Source organism: Lactuca serriola, chromosome 3 (assembly GCF_051521515.1).
Source record: "Lactuca serriola cultivar US96UC23 chromosome 3, Lser_US96UC23_V15, whole genome shotgun sequence".
Classification (NCBI taxonomy): Eukaryota; Viridiplantae; Streptophyta; class Magnoliopsida; order Asterales; family Asteraceae; genus Lactuca; species Lactuca serriola.
This window is the reverse complement of record NC_136410.1, coordinates 257,116,844-257,135,779: the sequence shown is the minus strand read 5'-3', so window position 1 is coordinate 257,135,779 and position 18,936 is coordinate 257,116,844. Positions and strand designations below refer to the sequence as shown.

General features: G+C 40.9%; 1 protein-coding gene across 1 annotated transcript; it reads left to right on the top strand.

Moving 5' to 3' along the window:
- The first annotated feature begins 9,724 nt into the window (after positions 1 to 9,724).
- Positions 9,725 to 10,934, top strand: LOC145096204 (uncharacterized). The gene is made up of 2 exons (XM_079033965.1): positions 9,725 to 9,919; positions 9,972 to 10,934. The coding sequence occupies exons 1-2, from the start codon at positions 9,725 to 9,727 to the stop codon at positions 10,932 to 10,934; spliced, it is 1,158 nt and encodes a 385-aa protein (XP_078890091.1).
- Positions 10,935 to 18,936: the final 8,002 nt, after the last annotated feature.

Genomic DNA, 18,936 nt, shown 5'->3' with positions numbered 1-18,936 from the left:
CCTGTCTAGTCCACAACCTCCAAGGTCTGCATCTGAGTAGGCTTGAACGAAAAACCTGAGTTTGATGGATACCATAAACCGAGAGAGGTAGTTCGTTTGAGATACCGGAGTATGTTCTTCACTGCAAGCATATGAGGTTCACGAGGATTCGCCTGAAATCTAGCACAATAACAAACATAAAACATTATATCAGGCCTACTAGCAGTAAGGTACATTAGAGAACCGATCATCTGGCGATATAGCGTAATATCGACTGCTGGCTTATCCAAGGATGGAGTGAGCTTGGTGCCGAACGCCATTGGAACTTTAACCTTTGAGTCTCCCATCATGCCAAATTTAGCAAGGAGAGTCTTGGTGTAAGCTTCCTGGTTAATAAAGATGCCTTCATGTCCCTGTCTGATATTTAAACCAAGGAAAAAGTTAATCGGACCCATTGAGCTCATTTCGAATTTAGTCTCCATCAGCTTTCTGAATTCAGTTGTTAAGCTAGGATTCGTTGAGCCAAAGATGATATCATCGACATAGATTTGAACAATCATAAGGTGGTTACCTTCCTTCTTACGAAAGAAGGTTGGGTCAACCGAACCTTGTTTGAATTTGGACATCTTTAAAAACTTGGTTAGCGTTTCATACCAGGCCCTAGGTGCTTGTTTCAGTCCATAAACTGCTTTGTCCAGAATATAGCAGTGATTGGGATATTTTTCATTGACAAATCCCGGAGGTTGCTCCACGTACACCGTTTCTTCAAGTTCTCCATTTAGAAATGCGCACTTTACGTCCATTTGGTAGACCTCAAAGTTCTTGTGTGCAGCGTAGGCAAGAAATATTCGAACAGATTCCAGCCTAGCTACAGGAGCAAAAGTTTCCTCATAGTCGATTCCTTCCTCCTGGCAGTATCCTTTCACCACTATTCGAGCTTTGTTCCTTATCACATTGCCTTCCTTTTCCATTTTGTTCCTAAAGACCCATTTGAGACCAACAACCGATGCATCTTGAGGAGTTGGAATGAGGCGCCAAACTTTATTTCTTTCGAACTCATTAAGTTCGTCTTGCATAGCTTGAACCCAATCGGAGTGATCAAGAGCAGTGTTAACTGTCTTTGGTTCAACTTTTGAGACGAAAGAATTAAACATGCAAAACTCTACTTTTGAGAATAGAGAAGTTTGCTTTGCCTTCAGTTGAGATCGGGTCAGGACCTTTTCAGAGACATTACCCACAACCTGTGAAACAGGATGATCTCTAGTCCATTTGACAAGAGGAGGGTAATTTGGATCATATGATGGATCTAATTCAGCATTTACCATCTCTTCTAGTTCGGATTGACTGTCATTGTCATAAAACATGTCGGCATTCTCCCCCTCGGCTGATGAGCTTTCAGGTAAATCTTGACTTTCCGGAGCAACAGGAGTTTCGGGTGGTGTCGAGCTTTCGGGTGTTGCAGTACCTTCGGGTGCAGTAGAGCTTTCAGGAGCTACAGTACCTTCGGGTGCAGTAGAGCTTTCGGGTGCAGCTGGAGAAGAGTTCTCCCCCTCATCTTGTGAACTTGGCTGTTTTGAAGAAGATGGATTCTCCCCCTCAACTGAAGCACCGTGCTGAGAAGGTTCAGTTGGAACTGATCCTCCTTCACCCAGTCGTTTGGCAGCGTCATCGACGATTTGCTTCAGATGATCAACTTTGTTGTCCGCTGCATTAGCTTCTGAGAGAGTAGCGTTCTCCAGTTCATCGGACAACTCCATAAACTGCTCAAACAAATTTGCAATCGAGGCTGTGACTTGGCCTGTTTGAGAGAAGATTTCTCCAACTATTTCTTTCGTGGCCTTCAGCTTCTTGACATAATACGTTTCTTCAATCTTCCTCGAACGCTTGTTTAAAACCCTGTATGCTTTCGAAGTTAGAGAATATCCTAGAAAAATCCCTTCATCGACTTTTACATCGAACTTGTTACGATGTTCTTTAGAATTGAAGATAAAGCATCGTGAGCCGAATACGTGGAAGAATTTGACGTTTGGCTTTCTGTTGTTGATGATCTCATAAGGATTAAGAGTGAAACGCTTATTGAGATAGGACCTGTTCTGCGTAAAACATGTTGCAGCAATAGCATCAGCCCAGAAATATAGAGGTAGAGAAGTGAAACTTAGCAAAGTTCGTGCTGCCTCACACAAAGATCGGTTTCGTCTTTCGACAATACCGTTTTGTTGAGGGGTGTAAGGAGCTGAGAAGTTGTGGCTGGTCCCTTTTTCAGCTAAAAAGTCTTCAAATTCTTTATTCTTGAACTCCAGCCCATTGTCGCTTCTGATGTTGCGAACGACTTTCCTCAGCTGCACTTCAACCTGCTTGATGAACATCTTTAGCTTCAGATTTGTGTTTCAGAAAGAACACCCATGTAAAAAGTGAAAAGTCATCAACAATAAGAAGAATATACTTGCTACCACCAATGCTTTCGATAGACGATGGACCACACAAGTCAATGTGAATCAACTCAAGTGGTTTAATGACTTTAGTGTTTATGATGGATGAGTGACTTTGACGACTCTGCTTCCCCATTTCACACGCAACACACAAATGTTCTCGATTAAACTTGAGCAATGGAAGACCCCAAACATGACCTCCGGTGACAAGTTTGTTGATATCCATAAAGTTGAGATGGGAGAGCCTTCGGTGCCACAACCAGCTTTCGTCAGAGTGTGCTTTGGATAACAGACAGATAGCTGGATTTCCTTTGATAGGTTTGAGATTAACAGGAAACATTTCGCCTTTGCGCTCCGATTTGAGAATCACTCTTTTTGTTTTCTTCTCTATTATTTCCGAACCCTCATCATCAAACGAAACTTTAAGACCGGTACCTCCAACAAGCTGAGATACACTGATGAGGTTATGCTGTAGTCCTTCAACATATGCAACTTTTCTAATCGTGAAGTCTCCATTTGTAATCATCCCATAACCTTTTATTGTGACGTATGAGTTGTTCCCGAATTTGACATTCCCGCCGTTTGGAAGAGATCGAAATTCCCTCAGTTCTTCCTTCCTCCCTGTCATGTGACGTGAGCAGCCACTGTCAATATACCATTCTTCGTCGAACTGCTCGTCACTGATAACCTACAAAAATCAAGCAGATTTAGGAACCCAAAGTTTCTTGGGTCCACGTGAGCCTTTTACAGGAATAGGAATAGTAAGAGAGATGTCAACAAGATATGTTCTTTTTATTAAAGTTGTATCATCTTTCTTTTTAATGGTGAAAACTTTAATTTTGTTGGGATTTGTTACAGACGGTTTGGGTTCAGGATTTGACGTTTGGGCCTTGGAATGCTTTTGAACATTCTTGACTGAGGAAACCTTCGATTTTCCTTTCAAATCTGCTGAATGTTTTGGATTTTGAGTTTGAACAGAATTGGATTTAGAATGGAGTTGAGAAGAATTAGAACGAGAGAAGTTAGACTGAGAAGTTTTCTTGACTTGAGGTTCTAGGTGCCCCTTTTGTTTTTGGTCATTAGTAGGACCGAACCTTGAACCTTGATTGCTTTTGCTCTCGGAACCAAACCTATGCTTTCGGTAGCTGGTGTTCTCTGAACCGAACCTTTCCCTTCGGTTGTTATTCCTTTCAGAACCGAACCTGTCCTTTCGGTTGTAACTACTTTCTTGCATTCTCATAGTACTTTTCTCTGACTTGGAATTTTTGTCATGATAAGAGAAATGGGCGTTTTGAGATCGCCAAAACTGTTTTCGTTCTGAGAGATTCTTCTTGTACCTCAGATTCATATGCTGCTTCTGATCCTTTACCTGCTTCGGCTGTCGGTGGATGTTGGCTTTTTTGCTTTAGCTTTTTGTCAGCCGGTTCACTTTGAACTGATGATGTTTCGCTCAAGGGAGTGACTTCTTCTACAGGAACTTCTTTTGTACCACTAGTACTTGGCACGTCGAAGTTATCTGGCTTGTTTAGCGGCTCCGGCACATATCTGCCTTTGGTTTTACAGGAAGTCCGCTCTGACAGACAAACAGTTTCGTCTGTGTTATCTATAGGAGCAGACCAGAAGAATTCATCACAACCATCTGCATTATCTTCGTTTACAATGGCTGTGAGTTCAGCTATCTGATGTTCGGTTACTCCTGTGACCTTATATACCTGATTTGGTGTTGTTCTCACCTTTTGGTACACAACAGTCTTTTCTTCTAGAATCGGGGACTTATTTTGGGACAAACGAGAAAACTCCATAGAATTTTCAGAAATAAGATTTTTGTTGTTTTCTGGTTCGCTCTTGATAAACTCAGAACAGTCAACTTCATCCTCTACAGAAATTTCACTCATATCATCATCCTCATTAAGCTCAGACGCGTTTTCAACATCTATTTTATTTTCTGAGCTCAAGTTGGCATTCAATGAGTCAAATTTTTGTATGGTTTCAGTCCTTAGTTTCAGTTTATCATTTTCATCCAAAAGGTTTTTCAGCATGTCCTTATGGTCCTTGGATTTTATGAAAGATTCAATTTTGTCTAGACCATACATGTAGGTTGGATTTACATCATCAGACGAAACTACACTTTCGCAATTATATGCTTTAGCATCGATTTCATCCTCCTTGAATTCAAGGAAGGGCAAAATCATGCGATGAATTTTCTGTCCTATTTCACAGTTCAAATGAAGTTGAGTGATGTTAGAATAAAGACGCTTAGCAATTAAACAAAACACATTTCTTTGTTTCAAAAGTTTCAAATTGTCTCTTTGTAAATAAATGTTTTCGTCTTTGGATTTAATCAGCTCCGACTCCTTCAGCTCTATCCACATCCTCCGTTACATCTGATACCCTGCTTATTTGGTCAGTTAGGTTAGAATTGGTGACCCGTGTTTGAGTTAAACTGCTATCTAGATTTGAGATTCTTGAGTTTAAGCTTTTCAATTCTTTTTCATATGAGTTTTGTGGTACTTTATCTGAAATAAAAACGGATTCTACCTTCTTGATCAATTCATCAAGCTCATTGAATTGCACGCTGAGAGGTTTTGCTGTGAAGCATAGGTCCTCTCGCTCCTTCGTTTCTTCATTCCCACTGTCTGTATTGTATCCCCTCATTTGAGATACATCCGTCACCATCAAGCACTTCCCATTGCTTTCTTTGCCTCTAGCAACATACGCCTTTCCATGAGATGGCTTCCTGACCTCATCATCCTCCGAGTCGGTTGACCAGACCTGCACACCACCGAACTCATCATCCGCTGCCGAACCCTGGACAATTAAAGCATTCATTGAAGGGTTAGCAGTAGCTTTCTTTCTCTTGATATCTTCCAGCTTTTTCATCAGCACAGCCTCTTCATCATTTTCCTCGTCCTTCTCTGCCATTTTCTTCAAGACACAGTCTTTGGCATAGTGGTTCTTTCCTCCACAGTAGTAGCAGTTCACACCAGAATCTCCTTCAGCTTTCGGCTCTTTCTTTGGTTCTTCTGCCTTCGGTTCCTCCCTCACCTTTTCAGAACTATAGCTTCCCTGCCCATTCCGATTCTTATTTGTAGGGAATCTTTTCTTAATGAACCTCTTTGGATTTGACACCATCATTGCATAATATTCAGATGTAAGATCATAATCTTCTAAGTTGAGATCTTCATCCTCTACTACACTTTTGCTTTTGGACATAAGAACCAAGAATCCCAAACTTGAAACCACACTTTTCTCTTGTAAGACTATCTTTTCTTGGGATTTCAGAATCCCTACTAGCTTTGCCAAAGAATAAGATTTGAATTGCTCATGAGCTTTAACAGTGGACACAACTGCTCTCCACTCAGATCTAAGACCATTCAAAAAGGTAACCTTTTGTTCAATCAGCTTCCTTTCTATATCGTGTTTGATCATCTTACTAAGAAGATGATTGAAGCGATCGAACGTCTGAGTAACAGTTTCATCGGGATTCTGCTTAAATTCGCCAAATTCTGATAAGAGTAAAGTCTGAATGGAATGCTCCAGATCTTCATTTTTGGAATATAACTCTCGCAGCCTATCCCAGATCTCTTTAGTAGTGCTGCATGAACTCACTAGCCTGAACGTATCGGATTGAAGAGCGAATCGAATTAGTCTCAATGCTTTAATGTTGCACTGAAACTTTTCCTTTTCGTCTTGAGCAACATCCTTTACGTCTTTTAACAGATCATCGTACTCTTTCTGAGTTTTAATGATTTTTGACGTTGCAGAATGAGCAAATGGTCCAGAAACTATTGCTTCCCAAATAAGGTATCCATTGTCTTCCGATCCAATGACATAATCTTCGAAGTGATGTGTCCAGACTTCATAATCCTGGGTGTAAAGAATAGGAATCTTCGTCGTTGATCCGATGTTGTTTGAGATATTGATGGGATTTGATTGTGACTCATCCATGCTTGATCGTTTAACCTGTTTGAAAGATCAGACTTGTAATGAATAATATTAGGGCAAAACAAATAAATGTTGAGTTACGTCAATTATTGAATGACGACTCAATAAATATTAGTTAATGCGGAATAACCCTAATCGCAAACTCTTTCATAGAAAAGATGTGTATGAATTACACAGCCTCCTGCTTTGATACCAATTGATAAGTTATTAATTAACTTGATGATCGATTAGATCTATGTAACAGGTAAGCGATGAATATATAAACAGTAAATAACCCAAGTATGAATCAAGATGTGTCGAATGATTAGATTACTCAATCCTCAGCAGAGCTCGACTAAGAACTTCCGCTGTAGAGGATTTTAGGGTTACAAAAGATAAGAACTTGTACGCTATCAAATCTCTATCAATCTCTTTCGTTAAGAATGCATGCAAGCATCTATATATAATAAACCCTAAACAAAACTCACGGATGGACAGGCCCATACCGGAGATACATATTAGACTAACTAACGAGCCCAATAGACGCAACACAAAATGTGACCCAACAATAAGGAAAGAACATTCCATGTGATCTCCTTAATTACTCACAACCAATTATAAGGCGATGAATAGTTCAGGTGACTCCCAGAATTGACGTCACCTGGTAGTTAGTTAGTGTAGGCAAATCTCCAAGTAAGAGGAGGCCACGTATCACGCGCATTAGGTCCCCATGATCTGTTAGTAAATGGTATAAAAGGATCTTTTCCGTCTCAAGGAAGGGATCCATTCTCTCTCTCACGAATATTACCCTAAATTTACCACTCTTAGAAAACTAACTTGATTGTCGGAGAAATGTCAAGAGAGAAGACCCAGACATCCTTTAATGATTCTTCTCTATGTTGTGTTCTCAGGAAAACTCCCAAGACTGATCCACCATCCGGCATCCACACCCCTATTGAACATGTCACAACATTTGGCGCCATCCAGATGTATCCTTAGAGTGATACGACCAATAAACAACGCTGGTTCTTTGCAAAAGGGGGATCTAAATCCAACAGCATCTGGGACAATTGTAGAAGATTTGTTCAAAATACAAGTGATGTTAAACAATGACCATCATCGTGAGTATGGCATATAGGTGCCAATCCAGGTGCTAATGGCACAGGTCCCGCCGATTATGGAAAAACTAGCAGAGCCAGTACTCCAGAGCATTTTACGGCAACTGTCATCGGATGTTCTACTTCCTCAGACGACGACCGATCTATTGCAAACAAATCCGTATGATGGTAAAAAGGTACTCACCATCTTTAACTCTCGTAAGCCGAATACGACTCACCAAGTAAGGGACGAAATAGAGGTACTCTCGAGAAACCTACTCAATATCAGTTTTTCGAGCAATGATCCTAGACCATTGAACTGGGATCCGAGAGATCTGCTCCTCATATCTGTATTCATTCATAACAAGAAAATCCATCGAATATATATCAACAATGGTAGTTGCTCTGATATACTCAACGAGCACTCTTTTAAACAACTACCAGATGCGTGGAAGGAGTGGCTACAACCTCCAACCGGTGAGTCGTTGATAGGGTTCACCGGACATAGTTTGTGGCCCTTGGGCACAATTTGGCTGCCCTTAACGATGGTCAGTCACAATGGGAGGGATCGAATCACAAGAACAATCGAATTCTCTGTGATCCAATATCCGACAGAACACAACATTCTGCTCGGAAGGTCTACAATCTCCTCACTACTACTCGTACAATCGATGAGCCATGGAATAGTTAAATTTAGCACACACCAGGGTTCAGCGATGATCCTCGCCACAAACACCAGGGCACAGCAGTGTCACCAAATTATAGTCGCTTCCGAGCTTGTGCGAGTGCCAAAGAAGTTAAAAGAGGGATGTTCCAAAAAGTAGCACCAAATAAACATGGAATATCCAGAACAGCTCATGCGGATTGGCGCTCACTTGTCAGACAAAACCAAGGCACGGATGGTGGCACTCCTGAAACAATGCTCCACTATTTTCGCTTGGAAACCAACCGATCTGACGGGCATCGATCGACAAGTTATAGAGCATACCCTTAATATCGCACCTGGGAGCAACCCTGTTAAACAAAAGAAAAGGGGCCAGGAAGCAGACTGGAACAGGGCTATAAACACAGAAGAGGTTGACCAGGTGAATGCTGACATACTCTGGGAGGTCATGTTCCAGACGTGGATAGCAAATCCTGTCATGGTGAAGAAAGCCAATGGGTCATGGCAAATGTGCATTCATTATTCAGATCTTAATAATGCTTGCCCAAAGGATTGTTACCCTCTCCCGAAGATCGATCAAAAATTCCAGTCGCTTGAAGGTTTTCAGCTTAATTTTTTCCTCAACACGTACAAGGGTTATCACCAGGTAAAGATGAAATGAGAAATGAGGCGAAAACAACCTTCCATACAGAAAAGGCACCTTCTGCTACCAGAAAATGCTATTTAGGCTCAAAAATGGGGACGCTAGTTATCAAAGGCTGATGGACAAGGTATTCGCCGATCAAATTGGTCGTAATATCGAAGTCTACGTACACGATATGGTAATCAAGAGCCGCGGTGAGGAAACATTACTACAAGATCTGGAAGAAACCTTCAAAACGCTAGTCAAATTGCAGATAAAGTTAAACCCAACTAAGTGCACCTTTGGAGTTGAGGAAGGGAAATTCCTTGGGTATTAGGTATCCAAGGAAGGGATTCTCCCTAATCCTACTCAAATATAGGAGTTACTCGAATCGAAAGCTCCCCACAATCTAAAGGGGGTACAGGAGATCAACGGTAGGTTGACGACGTTGGGAAGGTTCATTGCCAAATCTATAGAGAAAGCACTATCTCTGTACCAGACACTCAAAGGATGTTTAGATAAAAAGCAGTTTAAATGGACAGAATAAGCAGATGCAGCATTGCAAAAACTGAAAGACACCCTACAACAAATCCCGACTCTCGCCTTCCCAATCCCAGAGGAGACACTACAGATGTACTAAGCAGTGTCTAAAGAGTCCATCTCCTATGTACTAGTTGTGGAGAGAGAAGGAAAGTAGATCCCCATTTATTTAGTTAGCAAGGCCTTGCAAGGGCCAAAAGTAAATTACCCGACTTTGTAAAAGCTGGTCCTCACCCTGGTTTATGTAGTCAGGCGACTACGAAGATATTTCCAAGCCTACAAGGTGGATCTTCTGACTAGTTACTTCATAAAGAAAGTGCTACTAAGGCCGAAAAAGTCTGGACACCTGGCCAAATGGGCCATAGAGTTGGGTGAACATGACATCCAATACCACCCCAGAACAAGCATCAAAGCCCAGGCTCTTGTAGACTTCCTAGTCGAAATCCTAGATTACATCAAGGGAGTGGCAATGACAATCTCCACCGATCCACTCGACCTTGAAGCTGGTAAGGAACTCTGGAAGTTGTACACCGATGGCGCGTCAAGTAATGAAGGCTCAGGCGCAAGCCTAGTCCTTCAAATCCCCAAAGGCAGAGAGATCACTTACGCATTGCGATTTGAATTTCATGTATCCTACAACGAGGTAGAGTATGAGGCACTCCTGGTACGTTTGAGACTCAAGTATCCTTGGCGATTCACTGCTTATCACAAACCAGGTAAATGGAATGTACGAGGCTAAAGACTTAAGGATGCGGAAATACCTAGATGCAATCTCAAGTCTATCTGGGACGTTCAAAAGCTTTTCCATAAAACAAATATCCCATGGAAAGAATTCAAGGGCGGACGCTCTCAACAAGTTAGCCTCAACTTCCTATGACCACTTAACAAAGAAAGTGATAGTCGAAGTTCTCCCGGAGAGAAGTATCGATAACCAAACGGTCAATACAGTATCAACTGCACCAGAATGGATCAAACCGTATATTGATCACTTGTGCCATGGCATACTACCGGATGACCCTGAGGAGGCAAGAAAAGTAAAGATCAGGGCGTCGCATTTTGCAATCAGGGATAACCAACTATACCGAAGAGGGTATCTCATCTCATGGCTAAAGTACATCTCCAAGGAAGAGGGAAAGACATTCCTAAAAGAAAGTCATTCAGGGGATGCAGCGACACATGAAGGCGCTCGAGCACTCATAGGACAAATACTCTGCCTAGGGGTATATTGGCCAGACGTGTACAACAACGCTGCAGCCCTAACCAAGAAATGCAAGGAATGCCAGGTATTCACTTCTTTCCAAAATCAATCGGCCATGCCGTTGACTAGCATCACCAGCCCCTGGCCCTTCCAACAATGGGGGATTGACATAGTGGGACCTTTCCCACCAGCGGCAGGCGGTGTGAAAGTTTTGCTAGTGGCCGTGAATTATTTCACGAAGTGGATAGAGTCGGAACCACTGACCACCATCACTGGCAAACATATTACAAAATTCATGACCAACAACATCTTGGTCCATTTTGGCACACCCAGAATCCTCATAAGCGATAACAACACACAATTTGAAGGAAGTCTCTTCAAAGAGTGGTGCGAAGACAAAAAAAATTCATCGCCGGTTCACGTCAGTGGCGCACCCTCTGGCCAATGGGCAAACCGAAATATCAAAAAAAACCATAGTTAATGGTTTGTAGAAAAGGCTACTCAAATCAAAGTCCGCCTGGGTAGATGAACTCCCGACAGTGTTGTGGTCCTATCATACCACAACAAGTTCAATCATGGGAGAAATGCCATTTAGTCTAACCTATGGGATGGAAGTGTCCTCCCATTGGAAACGGTGGCCGACTCCCTACAAAAAGAGAGCTTCGAGGAAGTAGCCAACAAAGTAGGGTGATGCCAGGACCTGTACATGCTCGACGAAAAACGTGAGGCGGCACAGCTGTGCCAAGCATTGTACAAATCACAAACTGAGAACTATTACAACTTCCAAGTTCGGGTCAAAAACTTCAAAGTTGGAGAATGCGTGCTAAGAAAGAATGAGTCCAGCCATGCTGAACCATTGGGGAAACTCAGTGTCACTTGGGAAGGACCGTATAAAATCGTGGAAGCCCATAAGAACGGTGCTTATGTCCTGGAAGCTCAGGACGGGCGTGCCATTCCAAGAACGTGGAATGCGTAGAGCCTGTGTCATTTTTACTCTTAAAATGAGTATGGTTCAATGCTAGTAAAGACATTTTATATTAGTTTTGACATATAAATGTGACCGATAGAAATTACATTATCATTTTCAGTTTGACAACGCCCCATCAATAATTTTTCAAGCATAAAAATAACAAAACTAGGTGAGCCTCAAGATGACGATATTGGCTTAACCTAGGGTCTTTAAGAAGCAAATTAGAACAAATTTCTCAAAAACCATCTTTACTAAAGCACAAGGAGTTCACCAATAACAGAACTCAAACCATGGGTGAAAGCAAACCCTGCGTAAATACCATGTGATGGCCAACATAAACAATACATGAAGCAACCAACCAACAGAATATGTGTGGTAACAACAAACATTCATACCCATAAATATAAAGTAGAAATATTCAAGTTTCCAGACTCCATGACTTTCAGACCGCCCTTGAGATCAATAAAGACAAAAAATGACAAAACAAGAAATAGAAAAATTGATCATTGATATTACATCACAACAAATCAAAGAAACAACGCTACTTGTGGGCGAGGGTGTTACCATCACTATGGGAAGAGCTTAGGTCAGGGCCCGATCCATCGCTCTGAGCATCTCGGCAAAGGATACGAAGCCCGTCCATATCCATATCACCCAGGTGAAGATAGCCAGCAAAGTCTGTTTCAGTAAAAGCAGCCAGGGCATCTTCTATCTCGTGAACCTTGGTGGCCACGTCCACCTCAACCTCGGGGGTAAACTCCTCGACGATCACTGGCTCCTTAGTAGCCCTCCTCCCTTGCTCCACCCCCGCCGCCGCACAAACCACCCGCACCTGAACTAAACCCTGGAGAAACTAGGGGCTCTCAATTACCCTGTCCACCACACAGCTGAGCCCGTCACTACGGATCCAAGAAATATCTTTTTTCCAGTGCTCCCCTTGTGGCGCTCTTAGCAACCAAATCAACCTTCAGTTCCGTCATCCGCTTGCTCAAACTGGCGTTATCTAAAGTCAATGCCCCACACGATCGTTCAGCTGCCCCACCTCTTCCAATAGCTTCGCCCCTTGATCGACCAAGCTTACCCTCTCGAGCAGAGCCGCCTCCTGCTTAGCCTCCTAACTGCTCTTCTCGACTTCTAACTTCGCGACCTGGGCTTTCAGCTCTTCACATTCAATACCCCTCCTGGCAGAATCAGACTGGAGGGTCTCCATATCGGAGATACGTTCAACAGTCGCGACCAAATAAGATGACACTTAGGCGGCAGCGTAGCGCAAGCCATCAGCCATGTGCTCATCTGAAAGGACAGTTAGGGCTTCAGTGGTAGCAGGAGGAAACGCGTGTTGACACTACTCAACAGTGGTGTTGTGATCGGAGACAATATCTTTGGCAGTTAGTCTCCAAGCTGGCTTATAGGCATTTGGATGAGGACCCACCAGAAGGGGGATGGTTGTGGTTTTACCAGAAGTGGTTGAGGCAAGACCATGGGGTGGAAAAGACCCAGTCTGCACCTCGGCTCCCCTAGTTATGGAAACAGGGCTAGTTTTCTCGATGCTTTTTTCTCCCATATGACAGGGAGGTTCAGTCGCCCTAGTTTGCGCCCCCTCTAGCAGTTTAGGAGGATCTTCATCGGGGGCATGGTTGGAATCCTTGGTATCCTCCAGTAAGAAACTCAGATTATGTTTCTTACGAAGAGGAGGGTCGGTGCTGGCTGACTCAGTTCGACCATTGGCATAGGCTTCAAGAATAGTGAAGCGCTCTTGACACAACGAAGGATCCTTTGAGACCTAAAAGGGTAGGATCCTTCTGAGAAGCAGCAGTGACAACAATGTCTTGGAAATCTGACTCATCGTCACCACCAGCACCATCACCAGTGGCACCAATTGCACCAGCGGGAAACTCATGTGTAGCCGCGATTCCTTGACCAGAAGAAGGAGGTGGAAGAGATTCCACAAGGTCGAATTTGCGGCATTGAGTTTTTCCCTCAAATAGACCCTGAAGATCCCTCTCCAAGGATATAATTTCCTCCCCACCTGGAAAGAAAACAAAAACAATGACGGTTAGCCAAAACCTTGATTTCAACGCGTTTTGCCTAAAAAAGGAGTGGTGGGAGGACAAGGGAAAAAGAGTGTTATACCTTCCTTCTTGACAAAGAACTATGACATATTCCCATGATCCCTCCATGTGGAGCTCATTCCACTGACGTGCAAAAAGCAATCGAGCCAATCCTCACCGTTGATGTTGATCTTCTTGAAGTCGTCATCCAGCTCCTTGTTAGCACCAAAAAGTGTGGGAGCTCGGTCCACACACGCCTTAACCCTTTGGTAGCCAAGCAACACAATATCATTATTCACCCACAAGAACTTTTATTTCCAGTTCTTCTTAGACTTTTGGTCATGAATAAGGGTAGGGACTCCCCGCCGACGAGAAGGGGTTTGGGTCCCAGACCAGGTAGAAGCGTTAAAGAAGTGCTTGAATGCTAGAACAGTTGGTTGACGACCTAGAGCGCGTCAGAGGAGCTCGAAACCTACTATCTTGTTTATGGCAATGGGAGTCAACTTCCTCACTGAAAATCCATTTTAGCGGATGATCAGATTAAAGAAGTCGGTGGTAGGCAAATGAAGACCTGCCTCGAATAAGGTGATCGGAATCCCGGATTTGCCCTCAGGAGGGCTGTAAGGTGACATGACAATGAGGGGAATTTTTACGCCGTGTTCGGGAACAAACTCAAGTCAGAATTGAAAAGATTCCCACTCTTCAGTAGTGAGATTTCTCCCTAGAGAACGAGAGGAAGCCATGAAAAAGTTCGAAGGAAAAGTCAAATAAGTTTCTTTTGAATAAGAACTTAAACAAAGAAAAGTAGTAGGTGAAGAGGATGTGCCAGGATAAGCAGAGGTTTAAATACCAAAAAAGGGGGAGTGAATCGTTTCCATGATGAAGCTGCCGAAGATCGGCGATTTCTCCCTAACAACCGCATAAGCCATCAATAGCAGTTCGCCACGTGCCTAGGAACTGACCAGAAGGATGCTGCTACATAACGAACGCAGACACATACTGGTCTAAGGGACTAATTAGCATTACCCTGTACGGTCACGTTAAATTTAACGGAAGGCCTAGACGGAGCTTAACCATGCTACCACCTTGGCCGAGACCCGGTCTTGATCAATTTAAAATCCAACGTCAACCTGATAGCTCACTTCCCATCATAAGGAAAGAACATTCCATGTGATCTCCTCATTTACCCACATCCAATCAGAAGGCGACGAATAGCTTAGGTATCACACCCACGAACCGGAACGGTGGAAACATCTGGGGGCGGATGACATCATGTATAGTATCATAACAATTGAATATAAATGAAACATAGCACCACAACAATTACATTGAATGTTTAATAAGTTTAAATTGTGTTCAAATTGATTGGTTTTGAGCAATACATCAATCCTATGGTGTACATGCAAACCCTAATAGCTTTGGATCTAGTTTGTCTAATGAACATGCAATTGATTATCCAAAGCCATAAACCCTAGATCTAATAAACTATAACTGAAATTAGGGTTTAGATCTTACCTTTGACTGTTACATAGCAATAACAATCAATCATTAGCTTCAGAAAGCTTAGTGCCTTAAGTGTTGCACCTCTAATGAAGTCACAAACACCACTAAGAAACTTGGATGAAGTGAGAAGAGAAAGAAGCACCCAAAATTGTCCAAAAACCCTAAGGGAATCATTCACCACGTTTTTGGGGCTTAGGGGCTCCTTAAATAGGTAGGCAATTAGGGTTATCTAACAAGGAAGCCCTAATTTGACTGCTTAAGCCCTAACCAGCTCATGGACTCCTTTTTAGAAGCCTTGGACAATTTCTAATGGGTTCCCCCATAAAATTCATCCACTCCACCTTCTATGGAGTCCATAAGCCCATCTATTTAATTATCTTATAATTACACAATAAGTCCCTTAAGTTTAATTAATCTCTTTTATCCACAAAATTAATTCTTGACTAATATTAATTAAACATTATGATTTCTCCTTTAATATATTATTCTTATAATATATTAATAAATCATAATTAAACCTTTCTCTCCTTAATTCATCCTACATATTGCTATGGTGATGGCAACCTAAAAGGACCATGCTCATAATCGGGTCAAGCACATTCCAAAATAGTTATGGACTTAGACACTAATCCAACAGTCTCCCACTTGGATAAGTCTAATAACTATTTTGCATAACTTCAGAACCTGATCAGCAATTGTAGCTTTCAAAAGCCGCTGTCAACTCTTATCTTATCAGATACGCGTGTCCTTTAGATAATGGATCATATATTCCTCCATTCTCAAGATATCGTATAGACACAAGACATGAATTTTAATCATTCTCTCTATATTGTTTCCTGACTTCCGATTTACGACGACCAACAACGGACTACCATTGAACACATCAACTTAGTCCCGGCTTGGCCAAGCGCTTAGGTGTCATCACTAAATCATTGAGGTGCCCACATATATCGCTTTTATCCCACTTTGGGTAAAAGGAATGGATAAAGCTTAACCCAAATGCTCGCTTGCATTTACTGATCGAATCACACACAAAAATAAGTTTTATAACACCAAGTTACTGGTGCGTTTACTTATCATCAATGTGCAACTGGCCAGCAAATAACAACTCACACATTTCGGTTTCAAGAATATATAATATTATCATCTCACAATCACTCGTGACAAAATTCATGAAGTGATTCTCGTGAGCGTGGGTTTAATCCAATACTATAATCTTGTCAAAGCACTCATGAACTCTACAACAAACTTGTGCTATGTTTAAACTCTTTAGACAATCTACAGACTCTTCATGACAGTCTTGCTTCATACCTACTTCCAAAGTATGACAGACTGTGGAGGTTCGAATAACCCAGTTATTCTGGAAGTCAAAACTTGCAAACTGAAAGACAACAATAATATTTAATCCTATATGGCCCCAAACTTGTGAGAGTAAATAAATCACTTCTATTTAACCACCATATTGATTACTCATTATTTATCATTTAATGTTTCGGATAATCAACTCATTACTTGAATTAAAACAACAATTGTCCCATGCTCCAAGCATGCACACTTTGTTTCCTATGGTCCTTGAAATAGATCATCTGAAAACTTTTCCAATGATGCTTATTTCACAATTCCTAATCCTCATTGTTAGTGTAAGAACACAAGGTTCTTGCCACTACTAGAATATGTTAGATTCTAACATTTTATGCAACGATCCTTTCGTAAAGTCATAGCACAAAAGTCACCAAGACTTGGCCAATTAAATTACTAAGTATTCTATCAGAAATTGTTACAAAACAATTGTATAGATGTGATGTCCCACACTCAAAGCAAATTCCTTTGAACATCCTTTTTGCATAAAATTTTCTAATCTAGACATAAAATTCTTAATATCCAACTCCCAATATGGATACATTTCCATATTTGCCATATGACAAATCATTCTAAATAGAATTTAATTTATTCATAATAATGTCGATATGTTCCATCCAATACTATACTTCCAACTACTTACAAGCGACCAATCCTCAGCGAACTTTGGATCATCATTTGACAGTTGTTTAATTATTTTAGTCAAAACCGATTCTAATCCCTTTTCCCTCTTAATGCACTGAGCATTTGGAAAATTTTAGAATGGTCAAATATTATAGCATATGTAATCGATCCTATACCTGAAGCGTATGGGACACGATTCACAATGTCTTACATAAAGACGTGTTACTTTACCAGTCTTTTGCTACAATATTTCTAATTGCCATGTTCTCACAATTTTGATTATGAAAAGGGATGTCGTAATCATAACCAAAATTTGAGAATGCAATTATCCTTTCCATATATATAATTTCCTTTTGTTGAACCATTTCAACACAACATTCATATATATTTGACTAAATTTGATGAAAATTCCACAATCTAAGCCTTTAGATTTGAAATGAAGTATAATATTCTCTCTCTTAATTATAGCAAAACAACTTTTCAACCCTTGCGACTTTGCAAAGTATAAGTCTTCTTTTTCTATAATTAATATTGCTAACTTGCAATACTTACCATAATAATCATGCTCCCACTAACATGATGATTATCTCCTTATTGGCATAACACTTATGCTCTCACTAGCTTTGACATGTATTCAGAAAACAATGGAACTTCCAGAAGACAATGCTTACTGAATTCCTTAAGTTCATATTTCTAATACATTATGCTTTGATAAGTCTTTATCTAAGCTTCTTAACTTCATACACCTTTGCCTTAGAAAGCTTACATGTGTGTCTAAACAAATTTAGAACTTATGTTACTAAGTCCCAAATGTTCAAACTAATTGCTAAATCTCACAATTCGAATTATAAAGAGGGATGCCGTAATCATAATCGAATTTCAGAATACAATTTACACAACTGCTATCTCCTTAAAATCTCTCTTAGTGAAAGCATTTCCTCACAACCATTATTATGAAGGAGAGAAACCTTATGACACTTAGATTTTATAGCGTATGTGTTCCTATCCATGTAAATTTGTCATAACAACAATCATAAGACAATGTTTGTCACAAAACCAACTCATATGGATTGAACTTTTTCAATCTTAATTTCTTGCCTCATGGCAGTACGAGTGCCCACCATTGCTTCCAGGTTGTTAAGCAGCTCACCCTTACCAATCAATGTACTTTCCATTGATCAGGGTGCTTGCCTTTATGCACTCAAATGAGAACTCATAGAACTCACATACATAGTTTACTCAAATGGAATGGCACAGATACTAAAGTATGTCAGTCACGATAGGTTATAAACCTCAAGTCGTGCACTAGTGATGATCAACTAGGTTTATTCTTGAATTTGCTCTTGAAACTTGTCAAGACATTTAAGACTCCTACTGACTCCTTGACATATAAGGTTCTCTTGTCAAGAAACATTTCTTGACAAAAAAAATATTCAATAGTTAGTGTAGCTTCTTATCAAGTTTAACACCACAGTCAATTGGTTCTTGTTGGTCTTCGTCTTCTGCAAGACATCACAACTTACCAATTTAAAATGTGCAGGAATAAGAAGACTTTTTCCAATTCCACATTTTTTGAGTATTATAAACCTACTAAAGACATGTCACTCAATTCCCAATCTTGGAGTATGATTCTAAGACTCAATATTGGAACGAAGTATGATACACTTCTTGATTTAACCATTTCCAAAATTCCCGAATCCTCTTCTTAGACATACAAATGTATTAAGACTCACTTAGAGGATCAATTGAGATATGGTTCTTAATCATTAAGACTTATCATAAAACACAATAAAAGGTACTCTCCCTTCTTCTTAGAATAGAGAAACTTTTATCTTACTGCCAACTTGATTCTTCTTATTTGTTCTGCTATTTATTGAAACCTTTTCAACCAACTCATAATTACACTTAATCTTATAAGTATAATCATATTTACTAAACTTTAGTAAATCATTACGAATACTCTATCTCTCTTTGTG

Coding starts and splice junctions, on each gene's coding strand:
- LOC145096204 (XM_079033965.1), top strand. CDS start 9,725: ATGACAATCTCCACCGATCCACTCGACCTTGAAGCTGGTAAGGAACTC. Junction 9,920..9,971: donor TAGAGTATGAGGCACTCCTG/GTACGTTTGAGA, acceptor ATCACAAACCAG/GTAAATGGAATGTACGAGGC.